Below are 19,441 nucleotides of genomic sequence, written 5' to 3'. Positions count from 1 at the left end.
CCTCTCTACTTCACCCAGCTGGCTTCCAGAAGTCTCCTCACTGCAAGGAAGTTCCTGCAAGCCCTGGGATACATGGCATCTTGCATCCTACTCATCCCTCTCGCCAGGCTTCACATGAGAAAACTTCAGTGGTGCTTAAAGAATCTTTGGTGTCAGCACTCTCTCCCTAGAGACCACTCTCCCAGTGATTCCTTGTATAAGGGTCGAATTTCTCTGGTGAGCAGAGGCCTGTGCCATGAACAAGGGTCTTCACTTCATCCTCCGTCCTTCCGGCCAGACCATCACCACCGATGTCTCAGACATTGCTTGGGGCACTCACCTAGCAGGCAGGTGTACCCAAGGTCTTTGGAATGCCCAACAACTTCACTTGCACATCAACCAGAAAGAATGGATGCCAGTGCAAAAGGCTCTGACTTCCTTCCGACCCTATCTCAGGCCAAGATTCCTCCTTATAAAAACAGACAACACCACAGTAATGTGGTACATCAACAAGCAGGGGGTCACCCAATCATACCCCCTGTGCAGGTTAGCCATGAGTCTCTGGCTTACTGCCACCTCCATGGGCCTACACCTAATTGCCCATTACTTACCAGGGATCAAGAACACTCTGGCAGACCACCTAGGCAGAAACTTACTGGACCCCCATGAATGGCAGCTCCGCAGAGAAATCTTTCTACAAATCACCCAGGAGTGGACCTCTTCGCCTCACACCTCCACCACCAGCTGCACAAGTTCTGTACCAGGGAGTATCACCTCCTAGCATGGAAGGTAGATGCCTTGACCTTCCCCTGGAGCTCCCTCTTTGTGTACGCATACCCTCCTCTGCCCCTTATTCCCAAGGTTTTGATCAAAATAAGAGAGGAGAGATCAAAGGCCATCCTCATTGCTCCAGATTGGCCCAGACAGCATTGGTACCCCTTATTATTCAGTCTGACCTTACAGCCGCTTCCCCTGATGTCAGATGTCTTGACCCACGAGAGGGGGAAGGTACTGCCTCCAGACCTACAAACACTCAAACTTTCAGCATGGCTTGTACACTAAAAACTAACAATGAGTCCCTGTTAAGCAAACAGGTCCTGGATATCACCACAGAGGCCAGAGGGGCCAGCACAAGAAAATGATATGCAGGAAAATGGAAAAGACTAAGCTCCTGGAAGCAACCAAAAGGGGGCAGTTCCTCTCAACTTTCCATCCGTCTCATCCTGGATTACCTAGCAGAGCTGCTCAATAGTGGCCTCTCTTTCTCCTCTGTTAAAGTCCATGCCTCAGCCATCTCTGCCCATTATGATTCAGACCCACTCCTCTTCTCTCATTGTTTGATTAAGCAATTCCTCAGAAGGGCTTCTAATATCAGGCCTCCCAGAAGGCCTCCAACGCCACATTGGGACCTGAATTATGTGTTAGAAAAATTAACCTTACCTCCTTTCGAACCTGCCGCTTCAACAGAATTGAAATACCTCTCTTGGAAGACTGCCTTCCTACTAGCTATCGCCTCATCCAGAAGGGTCTCAGAACTTCAAGCTCTCATGGCTGTTGAGTCTTTCATAATTTCCCATGCAGACAGAGTCTCCCTGAGGACTAACCCCTCCTTTATGCCCAAGGTGGTATCTGATGTGACCTTTAACCAGACCATACATCTTCCCACCTTCTTTCTCAACCCTCAAAACAAGTGGGAAAAAATTCTACACTCACTAGACATGCACAGACAACTCGGATACTATCTGGACCGCGCTAAGCCTTTCAGAAAAACAAGACCAGATTTTTGTAAGCCAGGGGCAGAGGGGAAGCCCATCTCCAAACAAACCATTTCCAAATGGATTTCACAAGGTAGCCATTTTTGCTACAGACTACATGGGAAACCCATCCCTAGGGCAACCTCCACTTCCACTGGCTTCCTCAGAGGAGTACCTACCAGGGACATCTTGGAAGCGGCCACCTGGACCTCTGTCCATACCTTTACAAAGCTTGATCACCTACCTTTCTTTTCTAAGTCTAGGGCAGGGTTTGCCTCTGCAGTTCTGCAGGTCCTCCTGTCCCATACCTAGGGCTCGGTCTATCCTTCCACCCTTTTCCTCAGCTTTGGGAGTCCTCCCACAGGCGATGACCACAATAGTGAAACACGAAGAACATAGTGCAATTGTGTACACTTACCATAAATCTAGATGTCCGAGTGTATTCACTGTTGCAGTCTTGGTTTCCCTTCCTCCATCCCCCATTTAACATCTTGCCCTAGGAGGACACAAGCTTCCCAAGGAGGCTTTTAGCCACCAGGACCACTTGTCTCTCTTGTTTTGTGCTTCTGACAGGTTAGGGCAAGAAAAACTGATGTAATGACATTGGCTGCTTTGCTTTATAGCACTGACGACCTGATGTCAGACTACAGGCAAAGGCAGCCGGCGCACAAAAACACTGACTCTGGTATTCGGGCTGACCAAGGGCTACCATAGCAGGGATAACCCACAGGTGATGACTGCAACAGTGAATACACTCGAACATCTACATTTATGGTAAGTGTACACAACTGTACTTTCTCCATTATCACTTCACGGTGTAAAGGGGGTATCGGGGTCTGACACATTTAAAAAAAAAATGTATTTTCACTTGTTCTTAGTAAGTTGCTTCACCCACTGTACCACATCCTGTGTGGGTATTCTTTGATTTGGGTCTAGTTTTAATGGTTAGAGGTGACAAAATACTCGTATATAACTCTGCAGCTTATTTCCATTAGCATTTCACAGAAATCTTTCAATTTGACATGCTTTTTTATAAAGTGTAGAAGTTGCACTAAGAAGAAAATGTATAATCCTGTCAGAAGTTTTTTCCACATTAAGAAAACGTTTTTGAGTGAGATTAAGTACTGTTTGACATCATTGTATTCCTTTTCTGGGAGAATAATACTTATTGTGGTACTTAACGTTCTTTGCGAAGGAATCGTTAATTCTTCTTTTTTTATCTGCAGTGTTTGTCTGCTTTATGATTAGCTTTTAGTGTCACAGTTAACTATGGCTGCTTGTTCTTCAGTACCTCCCTGTACCCCTCTCACTAACATTGCAAGCTTTTATGTTGGGTTTGTTAGCGGAGTGAGTGGGTGGCATAAGACCCTTAGTCACTTTCTGAACCATGTTGCATAACCAGAATAGTTGCATTCATTTTAATGTCCATGTGAACATTAATTGAGAAATACCAAAGAAATACACAGAAAGACACTGTATAGCATATGGCATAAGACAAAGACAACAGTTGTATTAATATACAATTGACTGCAGCCAAGAAAAAATGCATAATAAATGATATATTGCTTTAGCAGACAGTATTAAAAATATACATAAGAGCGGCCACGGTGGTGCAGCAGTTAGCATTGTCGCCTCACAACAAGAGGTTCTCCGGTTCGATCCTTGGCTGGGGTGCATTCTGTGCGGAGTCTGCATGTCCTCCCTGTGGTCACGTGGGTTTCCTCCGGGTACTCTGGTTTCCTCCTACATCCCAAAGACATGCTGTAGGTGGGATTGGACACTCTAAATTGGCCCTAGGTGTGAGTGTGTGTGTGCCTTCTGTGGAAGGTTGGTTGCCGAGCTGGCAATTGGACACCGTAAAACTCCACTGCCAGTCATGAGCGGACAAGTGATCCGCTGTGGTGACCCCTAACCGGGAAAAGCCGAAAGGAGAAGAAGATTAAAAATATACATAACATAAAAATGTATGCCGTAACAGAGCAGTAGGGTGGGAAGTCTTGGACTCTGAGGTTTTGTAGGTATCATTTACTGATTCAGAGAACGTGAGAGACCTTAATTTAATACTAGAAACACATTAGTCCCTACCCACCCTTTGTTAACTTAACCACACTGGGCAGTGCTGTAGTGTATAAATGGCACACATCTGGCTGTTTTAGTAGCCTACTTGTCACAACAGGGTTCTTGTACACTATAGCTTCCCAATTTAAATAACAGCAGTCATTCTGTGTTTCTGTAGAAGAGATTGACTGTACTGTCAGTTGTGTTTCTGCATCTTAAATGTCTGTCCAAAGAGGATATGTAGAAGAGATGTAATAAACTGAGGTTAAATAGCCAAAATATTTTGTACAGACTTAAATGAAGCCCCCTGTCCAAAGTATGTGCATTCTTAAGTAGACATAGATCAACAAGAGGACAGCTGTGAAGGCACAGTCCTGCTCTTTTTCTTTAACAAAATAAGAATGTAACTACTTCACCATTCCATAGTCTAATATGGTCAGGGTGCATGAACATAATCAAATGAGTGCACTGAAGATGTCCTTCCATATCTCTGTTGCAGTATTCACTCAAGGGATCTCCTACCAAGGATAGGTCAACATCTAGCCAGTATACCAAAGTCTTCAGCTCTTACAGGCACTGTACGTTACACGTATGCTTGCTGGACAAGACAGGGTATAAAGGTGAAGTATGGATGCAAACACTCAGAACTTCTATGCCACCATTCTGAATGCCATTATCATCCGTTGGTCTGAACATTCTTCTGCTGTGCTGGTTACCAAGCTGTTTTTTTCAGGTAAATGTGCCCCATTGGGGTTTCTTCTCTTCCTTTTTATTCTTTTTCTTTAGTGTTATGTTCATGTCCTCCAGAAAGGACAGTGTCAGTGTAATAGGCAGATTCCCCATAAAGACGGTCACAACCAGTGTCTCATTTGCTTGGGTGCTTCCCACGATCATACACAGTGTTCTGTCTGCCAGGTGTTTGTGCCTAAGATCCTACATAGTTGCTTCTCCTATTTGTCCATATAAGTTGAAAACCAGCATCTTAAGCTGTCTGCTTAGGGTGTTATAGTGGGATCCTCCCATCCTGAAGGCCAGTCATCTGCCAAGGAGAAGACCAAAAAAGTCAGGCCTGATCCATCTGTTATCTATCCTTCCCCAGATGTCTGTCTAGAGGATACTGAAATCCCTGAAGACCATCTGATGCTTGTTTCAGATTCATCTGCCATGACCCCATCAGAGGCTGGCATTGATCCGAATTCTCAAACATCCTTGGAGGCTTTTCCAGCATTGTACCTGATCGTGAGGGGGAAGCTTGGCTGATAATATTTGAGGGACTGAGGGGGATTCCTGAGATTGTAGTGAAGCAGGAAATTCCTACCACCATTTTAGAGTCTCATCAGGGGAAGAACCCTCCGTGGGTTTTTGAGTGGACTCCCCACAGAAAAAGAAGCAGAAGGCAAAGCCTATTTCCCTTGTTGTAAAGGATCCCCAGTGTGAATGGTAGGATTTCACTCAGGATTTATTTAATGCTTTGATGTCCTTAAAGCCTCCTCAAGGAGTCTCTGTTCCTGCTTCCACTTCTGTTAAAAGGCCTAGGGAATTGGACTCCTCATTTGAGGATTTGGACTGCAGGGTAGAATCCTTGGCATATTCTTCCCAAATTCCTTCATCCCTGGACTATGGTTGAGAGGAAAGTCCAGACTTCTACTCTGAAGAGTTGTTCTTTGGGGATTCTATTGGCCTCATGGACTATTTTAAGTGGGATTGTTCCCAGGTCTCTGATATTCCATAAAGGTATTATGAGCTCCTCCAGATGGAGCCTCCCTAACCATCTGCTGTTCCTCCTGTTTTGGCTACCCTTTTGAATACTACTACTGCAGCCTCTTTAGCCCCAGACTCTCAGCCTTCTGCAGAGAAGAAGCCTGATAGGTTTTACAAGGTGCCCAAGAATTGCAAATTTCTTCATAAATGTCCTTCTGCTGTCAGTTTCTTGTTATAAGCCCTGCAAGTTATTGCCCTCTACCAAGTTGCTTCATTCTAATAAGAATAGTAGGACCATGGAAAGTTTGGGAAAAAAGGTTTACACTGCTACCATCTTGTTTTTTAGTGCCATTAACTACCAGACCCATATGACCAGATATGTTTTGGCCCTCCTTTCCCAGATTTCTAAGGTGGTTTTTAACCTCCCTGATTCTGAGGGAAAGGCTTTCCCTTTAGGTTCCAGTTCTTAAGTTGCCCACCATTCAATCAAATGCAGCTATGATGCAACTGATGCCTATTCCAAGGCTGCTGCCTTTGGTTCAGTCATGAGTCATTATTTTTGGCTATGTGTTCAGGCTTTGCCTGATGACATCAAGGCCAGACTTTTGAATGTCCTTCTGTTTAAAAAAAGTCTTTTCGGGACTGCTGTTGCTGACATATTATAGTCCCTCCAGGATAAGCGTAAGGTCTTGCTAGAGCTGAAACTTATTTTTGTTTCCCCTATTCCCAAATTTCAGAGGAACTGACCTTCCAAGTCTTCCTTTGTAGGCCACCTTGCCCCCTTTCTGAGAGTAAGAAGGGTTCTAGGCGTATTCTTCCTGATAAGTCTACAAAGACTCCTTCCTCCCAGAAGCCTTATTTTCAGGGTAAGCCTGGTTCTATTAGACAGTTGGCCTCCCCTTCACCTCGGCCACATCCCCTTGTCTCTCTGCCTCTCCCCGTCTCTTCTAGATTGGCTTCAGATCACTTCAGATTCTTGGATTCTGTACAATATCCACCAGGGATATGTCATTGTTTGGAAATCCCTTCCTCCCTTTTCAGGCATTCCTCAACCTTCTTGGGAACAGCTTCCTCATTCCCCAGAGGTTCTGCAGTCTCTTTTGGATCAGTGCACCATTCAGCCCGTTCCTTCCACCTGGTTGGGGAAAGGGTTTTACTCCAGAAGACAATTTACCACTTGGCTTTTACACAGTCAGGGGATCACCATAAACCTCCAGAAATCCATTCTGATGCCTTCCCATGATCACATTTCCCTCAGATGCAGGCTTTAGATGGTTCCCATGCTGACATCTCTTCCTGCCACCAAGGTTCTGTCTCTAATAGTCTTATTCCAATCTCTTCTTCTTCTGTCCTCAGTCATGGACATGGAATTTTTCAGGGTCCTGGGATTTATGTCTTCCACCATTCCCATGCTCCCTCTCACCATGCTGCATGTTCGGAAACTTTATTGGTACCTGAAATTGATGTGGCTCCAACATTGACACCACCTTTTCTTTCTTGTTTCAATCTTGAGCTTTAGTAGGAGATTCACCAACTCTCTCTTTTCTCTCTCTCAATACAGGGCTTCCTTTTCCAAGCTCCATTTCCCATTCAGGAGCTTTTCACGGACACCTTAGACAAGGGGTGTGGTGCCTTTTGTGGCCCCAAATGTCTGTGTCTCTGGCCTCATCCTCAGAGGTCAGACCATGTTAACACAAAATAAATGAGGGCTCTGTTCCTGGCTGTAAAAGCTTTTCATTCTCTTTTTTTATCTCGGGCCCCCTCAAATTTCTCACAGACAGTATTACAGTAATGTGGTATGTCAACAAGCAAGGATGCTCAAAGTCCTTCCTTCTTTACAGACTGGCTCTTTAGGTCTGAAATCTAGCTTAACAGTATCAAGTGACTTTTCGGGCAGTTTACATTCCATCAGAGCACAATCCTGTAGAAGATTCTTTGAGCAGGTCCAGAACATAAGCTCACAAATGGATGCTTCACAGAGGTGTGTTCCTGGACATCCATCAGTGGGATATTCCTAAGGTAGATCTTTTTGCCTCCCCTCTGAACAAGCCACTTGTTCTATTCTTTTCCAGAGTCCTAAGTCCTCTGACTTTTCCTTGGAAGGGGATGTTTCTGTATGCCTCACCTTGTTTTGCACAAGATCAAGCTGGACTCTCCCAAAATCATGCTGGTGTCTCCCTTTTGGCCCAAACAACATTGGTTTCCCCCATTTTTCTTACTTGGCCAGGGGCAATCACCACAAGTTCCTCACCTGGTGGATCTTCTCACACAAGACAAGGGGTCTGTTATCCATCCTCATCTGTCCACTCGTCACATGACACTGTGAGTTGTAGGGTTTTGATCCCTTTTAGGCACCTCTTTTCTGAGGATGTTCTTTGGATTCTGCAGGAGTCAAGGAAACCCACTACCAGAAAATCATATCAAAATGGAAAAAATGTTCTGTCTAGTGCCTCTTTTGCCATCAGGATCCCCGATCAGTGGAGATTCATCTGGTTCTCTCTTATTTGTGTGATCTGCTGCATGCTGAGTTGGCATATTCTTCAGGCAAAGCTCACCTGTCAGCATCTTCTACTTGTATGCCCTTGAGTCCTCCTGTGGCTTCTAGGTTTGCAGTTGAGCAATTCCTTAAAGGTGTCTCCCATTATTTGGCCTCCCAGAAAGCCTATTCCTTCTTCCTGGGACCTTAATTTTAAACTTCAAAAATTGACCCAGGCTCCTTTTGAGCCTGTTTTTTTCAGGTTCCTTGCAACATTGTACTTGGAGGACACTTCTTTTTTTCAGCTCTTACTTCATCCAAGAGAATATCTGAACTTCAGGCTCTCATGGCTATTGCTCATTTTTTTAGTTTTTCCTAGAGGCACCCTAATGCAGCAGATAGAGTTGTCACCACACAACAAGAGGTTCCCTTGTTCGATTCTCAGCTGGGGTGCCTTCTGTGCAGGGTCTGCATGTCCTCCCTGTGTTTGCATGGGTTGTTTGCCCATTACAAAGACATGCACTAGGTGGTTTGGGCACTCTAAATTGGCCATAGTTGTTAATGTGTGGTATGGAAGAATAACCGTGTCAGAGCTAACCACTGGGCAGTATGAATCTTGTCTCTAGATGATTCACTGTTGAGGTAATGAGGAAAAAGTGGTTGTGGATAAATTGTATAGAGACAGGGTGCGTATTCACACTAATCCTTCTTTTATGCCCAGAATGGTCAGTGAGTTGTTCCTCAATCTGTCTATTCACATTCCTTCATTTTTTTTCTGTCTCCCCAGTTTGCGATTGAGAAGGTTCTTCACCTTGGATTTGCATAGACAGCTCCGATATTATTTAGATAAAACTAAAGTTATTCACTAACCTGAGCAGCTTTTGGTTTCTTTTCATCCCAGGACTTTGGGTTTGGCTATTTCTAAGGAAACCATGTCTTCCTGGATTTCTAAAGCCATTTCCTTCTGTTGTTCTTTTCATGTCAGATGTCTCTTATCTGTAATGGCACATTTTACTAGGGTAGTTGCCTCCTCTGGTGCCTTTCTCAAGGGTATGGATACCAATTCTGTTCTTGAGGCTGCCACTTAGTCCTCTGTTCATATTTTCAAAAAACATTACAAGTTGGATGTTCTTTCCATTGCCAGAGCAGGTTTTGCCAGGACTATTTTGCATAGGTTTGTGGAGGGTTCCTCTGTGTCTTCCTCCTTCCAGGCTTCCTCTTAAGCTCTTGTAGTCTCCCTTATGTGAAGAATACTGCAACAGTGGTATGGAAGGACATAGTACAGTTGTGAAAATCTTACCATAGCAGTAGATGCCCTTCTCTTCACTGTTGCAGTATTCCCTCCCTCCATTCTCCCTTAGCCCCGACTCTTGCTCTGGGTTCTCTTTCTCTCCTGGCTGTGGGGACCCTTTTCCCTTCCTTTTATTTTTCCTTCTGGATGCACATGTTGCTTCTTGTCCCTGAGGGTATTATGTTCCTCCTGGGGCTTTTTCAGTTTTGAGTGTTTGCATCCATATGTCACCTTTATGACCTATGTCTTGCATGGGGATCATGCATGTGATGTACGTATACTAGCTGGACGTTGGGCTATCCATGTAAGGAGATCCCTTAAGTGAAGAATACTGCAACAGTGAAGAGCAGGAAATCCACTATTGTGGTAAGAATTTACACAATTGCACTTTTTCATAGATGCAAAAATATCATCCTTTTTGTATGGTGACTAAACATGAGCATGCAAGTAGTTTATTTGGTATTAAGCAGAGTAAAGAAAGTCAGCTTTTTAAAGTTTTACAGCATGTATATAGACTAAATGTTTCTTAAAATGCATTGACTTTTTATTGCAGGTAAAGCCTTTGACATCACGTATGTACGGCTCAAGTTCCATACCAGTCGTCCAGAAAGCTTTGCCATTTATAAGCGTACCACTGAAGATGGGTCATGGATACCTTACCAGTACTACAGTGGGTCTTGTGAAAAGACATACCAGAAACAAAGCCGTGGTTTTATCCGGTCTGGTGAGGAGGAGCAGCAGGCACTTTGCACAGATGAGTTCAGTGACATATCTCCTCTTACTGGTGGTAATGTAGCTTTTTCCACATTGGAAGGCAGGCCAAGCGCCTACAACTTTGACATCAGCCCCGTTTTACAGGTAACGCTCTAGTTAAGGACATCTTTTCATTTTTGAAAGTAAAAAAAAGTCTAATTTTTTAATTATTGTGAAATCTCGAGAGTGCTGGCTGGCTCACTTTGCCAGAAGTATGAATTTTCAGAGATGGTGATTTTGTGAAATATAAGTGCATCACTTTGAAGATACAGACTTCTGATGTTTGAGATAATATGACTTGATGACTGCTTGACATCCTCAGGCTTAATAAACCTCTGATTTTTTTCCCCCCTATATTTTAGTTTATCTGTAATGGTGGTCATATTTGGTAGGATATAAGGAAGGGCTTTGCTTCCACTTCACCCTCCATATAATTTTTTTTTTTGTAATTGTACACACTAAAGTGTAAAGAGAAAAACTAACACTGGCAATGAACTGTGCGTAAAGGCAAAAAACAAGAGTAAATGTGTCAAAACCAGGCACAGATGCACAGCAGAATTCAGATAGCAAAAATAATACAAAACTGTCGGCTGAAACTCGAGGTTTGTAAGAAAACTATAAGCGCTTTCATAATCACAAAGATCGCTTCATCAGACCATATACTTCCCCAATTAAAAACACCCAATCAGTAACATGTTCTTATTAACAATATTACTTAAATATATAGCCACTGCCAATACTAATTCATAAACAAAACTACAGGTATAAAAATAAATATATGACAGTACAGAAAAAACATATAAAAAGTAATATATTAAAAGTATATTCAAAAATATATATGCATAATAAGTGAATTTATATTTTTAAGTTTTGTAGCCTTAAGAGCTGGTTTCAATGATGCATGGTCATTCAACCCTGTCCCTCAATGTGATGATAAAGGAAAAATCCATCTCGTTCAGTTTCATTTGTCAAGTCTCCTTTCTGCATACTATATCTTGAGTCACATCTGTAGACATAAACTTAAACCAGTGGCTGTCATGGTTTACCTTTTCAATGCCGAATCACAGTGGTGTGATTGCTCATATGAGCGAATCGTAACCACGAAAATCAAAACAGCGACAGTTTTACATGTTCAAAAATCAGCAAATCGAAAAACAGACTAGCTGATTTTCTAACATAAATGTCGAAAAACGAATGCTGCACCCCCCTACTTTCATATTCTAACTCTGAGATCACACTACAGTGGGGAAAGGGACCATTTTCTGATCCCCACTATAGTGCAATCTGCCCCAAAATGCCGAATCTGCAGTGAGCAAATGTCAATGTGCATTTGCTCATTGCACATTCGAACCTTTTTCTGTTCGGCATTTGCAAACTTTGCAAACGGCCTTTTGGACTATTGCTGTTCGCCCTTCACCAAGTGGATTTGATAAGTCTTAGAAAATATATTTGAAGCACAAGTTTTAGTTTAGTTCTGCTATTTTATTATCACATTACACTTACCCCTATCATTTGATTTAGCATCAGCTTCTGATGTGATGCTGCATTTCCTCCAGTTCTCTCTGTCTTTCTGACTCACTACAGTGCCCCACTTTACTTCTTTTTTTTTCGTTTTATCCTCTTCCTTTTGCTTGTATGTCTTGTCCCCATTGAGTTTAAACTGCATTAATTGGAATTCTAGTTCAAATTCTTTTAGTCTGGTCTTGAAACAGATGCCAGTTTTTCTGACACTTTCTGATTTTTGTCTTTAGGCTTCTGTGATGAGTTTGATTCTTCCAGTTTTTTAAATGCATTACTGGCTAATGTTCTTTCTTTTCTGTTGCTGGCATTTGATCTTTCCGTCGTTTGCTGTCAAAAGTGTAAGTCCTTACTTAGTGTAGAAAGATATTAAACCATTTGAAAAGGATGGTGCAACTGCCAGAGTCTACTGACAATTGTCTTGAATTACTTGGATAAAAAGCCATATTCAACTTGCATTCTACGTCTGGTAAAGAGACACGCAAAGTGGACTACTGACATAGTGACATAAGAAGCAGCAGCTTTGGCAGAAGAACAAAGTGATCTCTGTTAGTGTGGTAGCCTGTGCCATACCTTTTTGTGAAAAACAAATTATAATATAGTACTACCTACTTAAACCAATATTCTGAGGTCATTAGTACTGTGTGAAGCATGAAGATTTAATCACATTTGTCTTTTCTCGGTTTTTGCTTGTAGTTTGACTTTTACTGTTATTGTTCCTTGTCTTCCTTTGTGTTTTGTTTTAACAGCTGTATGTGTTCCTATCTTTTTGATGCCGTCTTATTGGAGAACTACAGGTGTTCATCTAATGGTCACTGTTGCAGTCCCCACATTTAGGATGTCTGTCTCCAGGTAGCCCATGGCCAGCGCAACTTTCAGAGCTTTACCCTCCTCAAGGGATTTGGCTGATGCCCTCTCACCAGGGGTGTCAGTACTGCAGTAGAATAAAGGGTGATGTCCTCTTCAGATTTTTCTTGATATACATGTAGTAGCTGTATTTTAATCAAAGTGCTCAGTTCATCAGTTTGCCTACTTCCAGCAGCCAGGCAAAAATCCTGGACTGTACTTTTTTTCATCATATCTCTCTTACTGTCTAATTTGTCTTGATAATGATTCAAATTCTGAGAAATTTGTAGTAAAGGTTTCTATTCTAAGTGCTTGTTCTGCATTAACTCTTAGTCAAGAGTATTCTGTATTATGCTTCATTCACTCTGAGTACAGTCTGCAAAGGGTGCCCATAGGCAGGATTTTGAATCCAAGAAAGGGGCATGAGCCTGCCAGTTCCATATGTTAAAATATCAACAACACACTTTGGAGCAATTAGAGAAAAATGCTACCTCTCCTGAAGTTCCAAGGAGCTGGCAAAATTATTACACTCTGCTTGTCAAGTGGCCAAGCACTCATTACAATGTGGATATGACACCCTGGAAGCCTCTAGCAGAGCAGCAGTGACAAGATCTGTTATTAGAAGACATGCATTGCTGAAGGAACAACCTCTCCCTGTTCATGTCAAGTCTAAACCTATTGATGCACCCCTAGATAAGGAACTCCTGTTTGGGGAAAAAGCAGAAGAGGTGCTTAAAAAGATGGAAGACAAAGCAAAATCTATACAGACAGTAAAATATTTATTTCAAGTTCAACCACCCAGATTCAGAAGGAACTTCCCCTCTAAGCACTGGGCCTTCCCGGCACCCAGCAGACAGGACATCCAGGCCCCTATCCCAGGGCCAACAAAGAAGCAAACAATGGGCCACTCCGCCGCTAAAGCAGGGAGTTCTAAGCCAAGTGCCTATGGTAAGCACTCACAATGACTCTCACTCCCCCCTCTGCCCTCCTTTCACTCATCTAAAACTAGGAGGAAGGCTCGCCCTCTTCAAGGACAATTTGGCCTCTATAACCAAGGACCAATGGGTATTAACAATAATTTCTCAGGGATACAGATTCACCTTCAGCTAACTCCATATTCCAAGAGGGTACCCAGACCTCCCCCCAAACCAGTGGGCAGAGGCAATGAAACAGGTAAAAACACTAATATTCCAGGGGGCAGTAGAACCTGTCCCTCCGAATCAAACGGGAAAAGGTTTTTACTCCAGACTATTTTTTGTTCCCAGAAAGGAGGGCACTTGGCTCCCCATCCTGGATCTATCCAAACTGAAAACCTCCTTGGTGGTCCCCAGATTCAAAATGCTAGCCTTGCAGAAGCTCCTGCCTATGCTCACACAAAATGCCTGGCTGGTCACCCCAGACCTAAAAATGCCTACCTCCACATTCCCATCAGGGAATCGTGCAGAAATTCCTGCGCTTCAGAGCAGGCAGTCAGCACTATCAGTTCTCTGCACTGCCCTTTGGCTTATCTACTGCTCTCAGGGTATTCACCAAATCCTTGGCCCTGGCTGTAGCATTCTGCAGACAGAGAAATATACAGATTTACCTTTACCTGGACTGGACTGCCTCATTCAGGTGAACAGAAAAGAAAAGTTGCTCCAGGATCTACTCTTTGTCAAAACAAAACAAAAAAAAAAAACAAAAAACTTTAACTTCCCTAGGGTTCACCATCAATGAGAAAAAAATCAAACAAAGCCCCACCACAAAGATTGTTTTCCTGTTAGATTCAGCAACCCTAATGGCCTTCCTATACCCAGAAAAGTGGAGCTTCCTGATCCTCTACTTCACCCAGCTGGCTTCCAGAAGTCACCTTCCTCACAGTGAAGTTCCTGCAAGCCTTGGGATACATGGCATCTTGCATCTTTCTCATCCCTCTTGCCAGGCTTCACATGAGAAAGCTTCAGTGGTACTTAAAGAACCCTTGGTGTCAGCACTGTCAGTCCCTAGAGACTACTCTCCCACTGATACCTTGCATAAGGGACAAATTTCTCTGCTGGGCAGAGGCCTGTGCCATGAACGAGGGTCTTCCATTCATCCTCCGCCCTTCCAGCCAGACCATCACCACCGATGCCTCAGACATAGCTTGGGGTGCTCACCTAGCAGGCAGGTGTACCCAAGGCCTTTTGAGTGCCCAGCAGCTTCACTTGCACATCAACCGGAAAGAAATGATGGCAGTGCAAAACGCTCTGACTTCCTTTCAACCCCATCTCAGGCCAGGGGTCCTCCTTATAAAAATAGACAACACCACAGTAATGTGGTACTTCAACAAGCAGGGGAGCATCCAGTCTTACGCCCTGTGCAGGTTAGCTACGAGTCTCTGACTTACAACCACCTCCATGGGGCTACACCTAACTGCCCAATACTTACCAGGGATCAACAACACACTGGCAGACCACCTAACTAGAAACTTACTGGACCCCCAGGAATGGCAGCTCCACAGAGAAATCTTTCTGCAAATCACCCAGGAGTGGGGGACACCAGAGGTGAACCTCTTTGCCTCGCACCTCATCCACCAGCTCCACAAGTTTTTTACCAGGGAGTATCACCTCCTAGCATGGAAGGTGGATGCCTTGACCTTCCCCTGGAGCTCCCTTTTTGTGTACGCATACCTTCCTCTGCCCCTTATTCCCAAGGTTCTGATCAAAATAAGAGAGGAGAGACCAAAGGCCATCCTCATCGCTCCAGATAGGCTCAGACAGCATTGGTATCCCTTACTACGCAGTCTGGTCTTACAGCCCCCGAAGCTGCTTCCCCTAAGGTCACTCCTCTTGACCCAGGAGAGGGGGAAGGTACTGCACCCAAACCTGCAGACTCTCAAACTATCAGCATGGCTTATACACTAAAAACTAATGAGAAGTCACTGTTAAGCAAACAGGTCCTGGACATCATCATAGAGGCCAAAAGGACCAGCACAAGAAAATCTTATGCAGGAAAATGGAAAAGATTCTGCTCCTGGAAACAATCAAAAGGGGGAGTACCTCCCAACCTTCCATCCCTCTCATCCTGGATTACTTAGCAGAGTTGCTCAGTAGTAGCTTCTCCTTCTCTATTAAAATCCATGCCTCGGCCATCTCTGTCCATTATAAATCAGACCCACCCCTCTTCTCCCATCGTTTGATTAAGCAGTTCCTCTGAGGGGCTTCTAATATCAGGCCTCCCAGAAGACCTCCTACTCCACCCTAGGACCTAAATTATGTGTTAGAGAAACTAAACCTTACCTCCTTTCGAACCTGCCACTTCAACAGAATTGAAATACCTCTCCTGGAAGACTGCCTTCCTTCTGGCTGAGGTGATAGCTAGTAGGATCTCTGAACTTCAAGCTCTCATGGCTGTTGAGCCCTTCATAATTTTCCATGCAGACAGAGTCTCCCTGAGGACTTATCCCTCCTTTATGCCCAAGGTGGTATCTGATGTGACCCTTAACCAGACCATACACCTTCCCACCTTCTTTCCCAACCCTCAAAACAAGGGGGAAAGAATTCTATACTCACTAAATGTGCACAGACAACTCAGATACTATCTGGACCACACTAATCCATGCAGAAAAACTGACCAGCTTCTTGTAAGCTTTGCCCACAGGGCAGAGGGGAAGCCCATCTTCAAACAAACCATTTCCAAATAGATTTCTCACTGTATCCATTTTTGCTACAGACTACATGGAAACGCATCCCTAAGTCGATCCGCACCCACTCCACTAGGGCAACCTCAACTTCCGCTGCCTTTCTCAGAGGAGTACCTACCAGGGACATCTTGGAAGCAGCCACCTGGACCTCTGTCCATACCTTTACAAGCATTACCACCTAACTCTCTTTTCTGTCTAAGTCTAGGGCAGGGTTTGGCTCTGCATTTCTGCAGGGTCTCTTGACCAATACCTAGGACTCTACCTATCCTTCCACCTTTTACCTCAGCTTTGGGAATCCTCCCACAGGTGACTGCAACAGTGAAACACGAAGAACATAGTACAGTTGTGTATACTTGCCATATATGTAGATGTTTGAGTCTATTCACTGTTGCAGTCTTGGTTTCCCTCCCTCCATCCCCCATTTAACATCTTCCCCTAGGGCGACACATGCTTCCCAAAGTGGCTGTTAGCCACCAAGTCCACTTCTCTCTTTTCCCTTATGCTTCTGATGGGTTAGGGCATGAAAAACTGATGTAATTACGTTGGCTGCCTTGCTTTGTAGTACTTACGACCTGACGTCCGACTACAGGCGACACCAGCTGGTGCACAAAAACATTGACTCTGGTATTTGTGCCGGCCGAGGACTACCACAACAGAGATGACCCACAGGTGATGACTGCAACAGTGAATGCACTCGAACATCTACATTTATGGTAAGTGTACACAACTGTACTTCAGTCAATTCATCTAATCTAGGGTACTGGAGAGATTTTGGACAGATTTAGGAAGTGTATCTGTGCTTCATCAACTTTTGGCTTGCAAGAGCTGAACTTCGGGTTCATTTGATCAAACTTCAGAGGGATTCCACAAAGAAACAGTCAAAATCCCTGATAGGTGCCATGATTGTGGAGTCCTGTCGGGTATTGTAATCTCAGCTGGTGACTATTTATTCTATTACCAATGTGCTTATTTATCTCTTGTCCAATGCAGTGGATGGCATGGTCAAATCAGCATGTTCCAGGCTTACTATTAACCACCATGCTTGGAAGCATCTATGTGATTTTGCAGAAAGCTTCAAGACGTCGTCCTTGAATGCTTTTTTCAGTGGGTCAACTTTATTTGGCCCCAAGGTGGACACCCTAACCCTAAGGATTGCAAAACCTTGTATGCTATTGAAATCCGTTTTTTTTTTCCCCACACTTCAGATGTCTTTTTCACATAACCAGAAGGGTGGGAAATGTTTTTTGTTCTGGAAGTCCCAGAGTTATGCTCAAGACACTTCTGGTGACTGGAATCCCCAGGGCATTTAGGGGAACTTTTATGGATGCCCCCAAGAGGCAGAAGTAGACTGCAGAACCAAGAGTTTTGAGATCCGTTCAGTAAAGAGCTATTCCAGCACTCCTGAAAGGTTGCCCAACTGTCCTTCCCTGAAGGCAGTAGCTGAGAGGCACTTACTTTTCCAGTACCAGGCCCCATCACCCCTGATTCTTGGTTATTGAGAGTATCGACAAAGGCCATTCTGTCCCCTACACACTCCTTACAAAGTTGAAACACAAGATCCTTTCAGATATTTCCCTTGACAAAGAAGGGTAGCAGTACAGGAAACATTAAAGATGTTAAAAAAGCAATTGATCCAGGACATCCCACCAAATCAGAGAGCATGCAGAGTCCAGTCAAGATTCTTTGTAGAGGTAGAAAAGAATGAGGACTTAAGGTCAGTCTTGGGACCTGAGCCAGTTGAATCTGTTTGTCAAACAGATGTTATTCTGGATGGTCACGGTACAGTCCTTACTTCCCCTTGTGAGGAAGGACGAGTGACTGTGCTTGGTTGATTGTAATATAAGATGACTGCTATCATGTCTTCATAGCCAGGCATTCCATGAGATTCCTATGCTTCTGACTGGGAAACAGTCATTTCCAATTCAGAGCACTGCTGTTTGTTTTTGACCAACAAATCCATGGCAGTGGTAGCAGCCCGGATTAGTTTGTAGGGGTTTCAGGTATTTCCGTACTTAGACAATTGGCTCATTGTGGCTATCACAAGGAATTCACTAACTCCTGCAAGAGACTCATTAAGTCACCTGTGCTCTTCCTTAGGAATTACAGTAAATTTCAAAAAGACCAAACTGGAACCATTTCAAAGCTTAGAGTTCATAGCTGGCCACTTGTACACCACCACACAGGCTCCCTCTGTCTAGACTGTTATTATCTTTATCTTCAAGAGTCACAATTCTTATACCATCTGAAAACTGTGGCATGTCTGATTCTTTGGCTGTTAGGTTTCTTGGTAGCTACTGTCACTCTAGTCTCACACTTGGTGTTCTTCTTGAGAATTCTTCAGTGGATTCTATCCATCAAATGGTCTGTGGCATACCACCCGATGCATCATCCCATCAAATTCACCAAGATCTGCAGACAACATATTTCATGGTGACTGACTTGCCTATTGATAACAATGGGACATATCCCTTTGTGATCCCCCACCAAGGGAGGGGGGATCCACAGTATTTGGTTCCAGACTGAGACCAGTCTTCACATCATTGTCCTGGAGGTGCTGGTAGTTTTCTGTGTTGCAGGCCTTTCAGGATTGCCTCCCCTGGGTGTGATTAGCAGTACAGACAGGTATGTGGTCTGGTATATCAATAAGCAGAGCAGAACCTGGTTGTGTCCCTTATTTTGAGAGCCCATGAGGGTGTGGTAGCAAAGATATTTAGCTGCTGGGTCTAGCTCTGCTATAATCTGTTTGGAATCTTGATCAGTATCAAGTGCAGCAGCTACTACTTCTTAATCCCTCAGGAGGGACACTGTAGTCCATACTTTGCCCCCAGGACTCCTGTATGCTTAACTCCCCGACCCCTTTCATAGACAAGTTTCTTCAGAAAGCAATGTGAAGTAAAGTATAAGTGATTCTCATTCCCCCATTTTGGCTTCAACTAGTTTAGTTCCCCTTTCTTTGACCTCACCTAGTGTACCCACCATTGGTTCTGGCTCCACTTCCGGATCTGATCTCTCACTCTTGTGGCAAACCTCACTTGGATGTCAAGCCCCTCAGTGACATCTTGGTTTCACCACTTCCATTGATGGAGTGATGCAAATTTTCATCTTCTCTCAAAAACTTTGCACTAGGAAGATCTGTAGAAGTAAGTAGAAGAGATTTACTGTTTGAGCTAGTTCTAAGGGACGTTATTGGATTTCCTGCTGGGTCTCTTCCATTCAGAGGCTAATTATTCTTTGATTAAAGTGCAAGTGCAGTTAGCTGCCATTTCTGATTTTTGTGTGGGAGGGAAGCATGCTTCTGTTGCTTCCCTAAGACTCCTGAAAGTGCTTTTAAGAGGCACCTTTCTCTTGTTACCTTTAAGGGATCCCCATACCCCTTGGGATATCAATATTTTAGTCTTACCAAG

General features: G+C 43.9%; 1 protein-coding gene across 1 annotated transcript in view; it reads left to right on the top strand.

Moving 5' to 3' along the window:
- Window positions 1-19,441, top strand: part of LAMC1 (laminin subunit gamma 1) — a gene marked incomplete in the record, with an annotated part of 2,174,645 nt that overhangs the window by 497,902 nt on the left and 1,657,302 nt on the right. The window contains 1 exon segment of the mRNA XM_044085382.1: window positions 9,813-10,117. Within this exon segment, the coding sequence (XP_043941317.1) occupies window positions 9,813-10,117 (305 nt within the window).

The sequence above is a fragment of the Protopterus annectens genome, chromosome 10.part0, assembly GCF_019279795.1.
Source record: "Protopterus annectens isolate FY-2018-M chromosome 10.part0, PAN1.0, whole genome shotgun sequence".
In the NCBI taxonomy this organism is placed as follows: domain Eukaryota; kingdom Metazoa; phylum Chordata; order Ceratodontiformes; family Protopteridae; genus Protopterus; species Protopterus annectens.
Note: the sequence above shows the minus strand (reverse complement) of the source record. Positions and strands in the feature narration are given on the sequence as shown.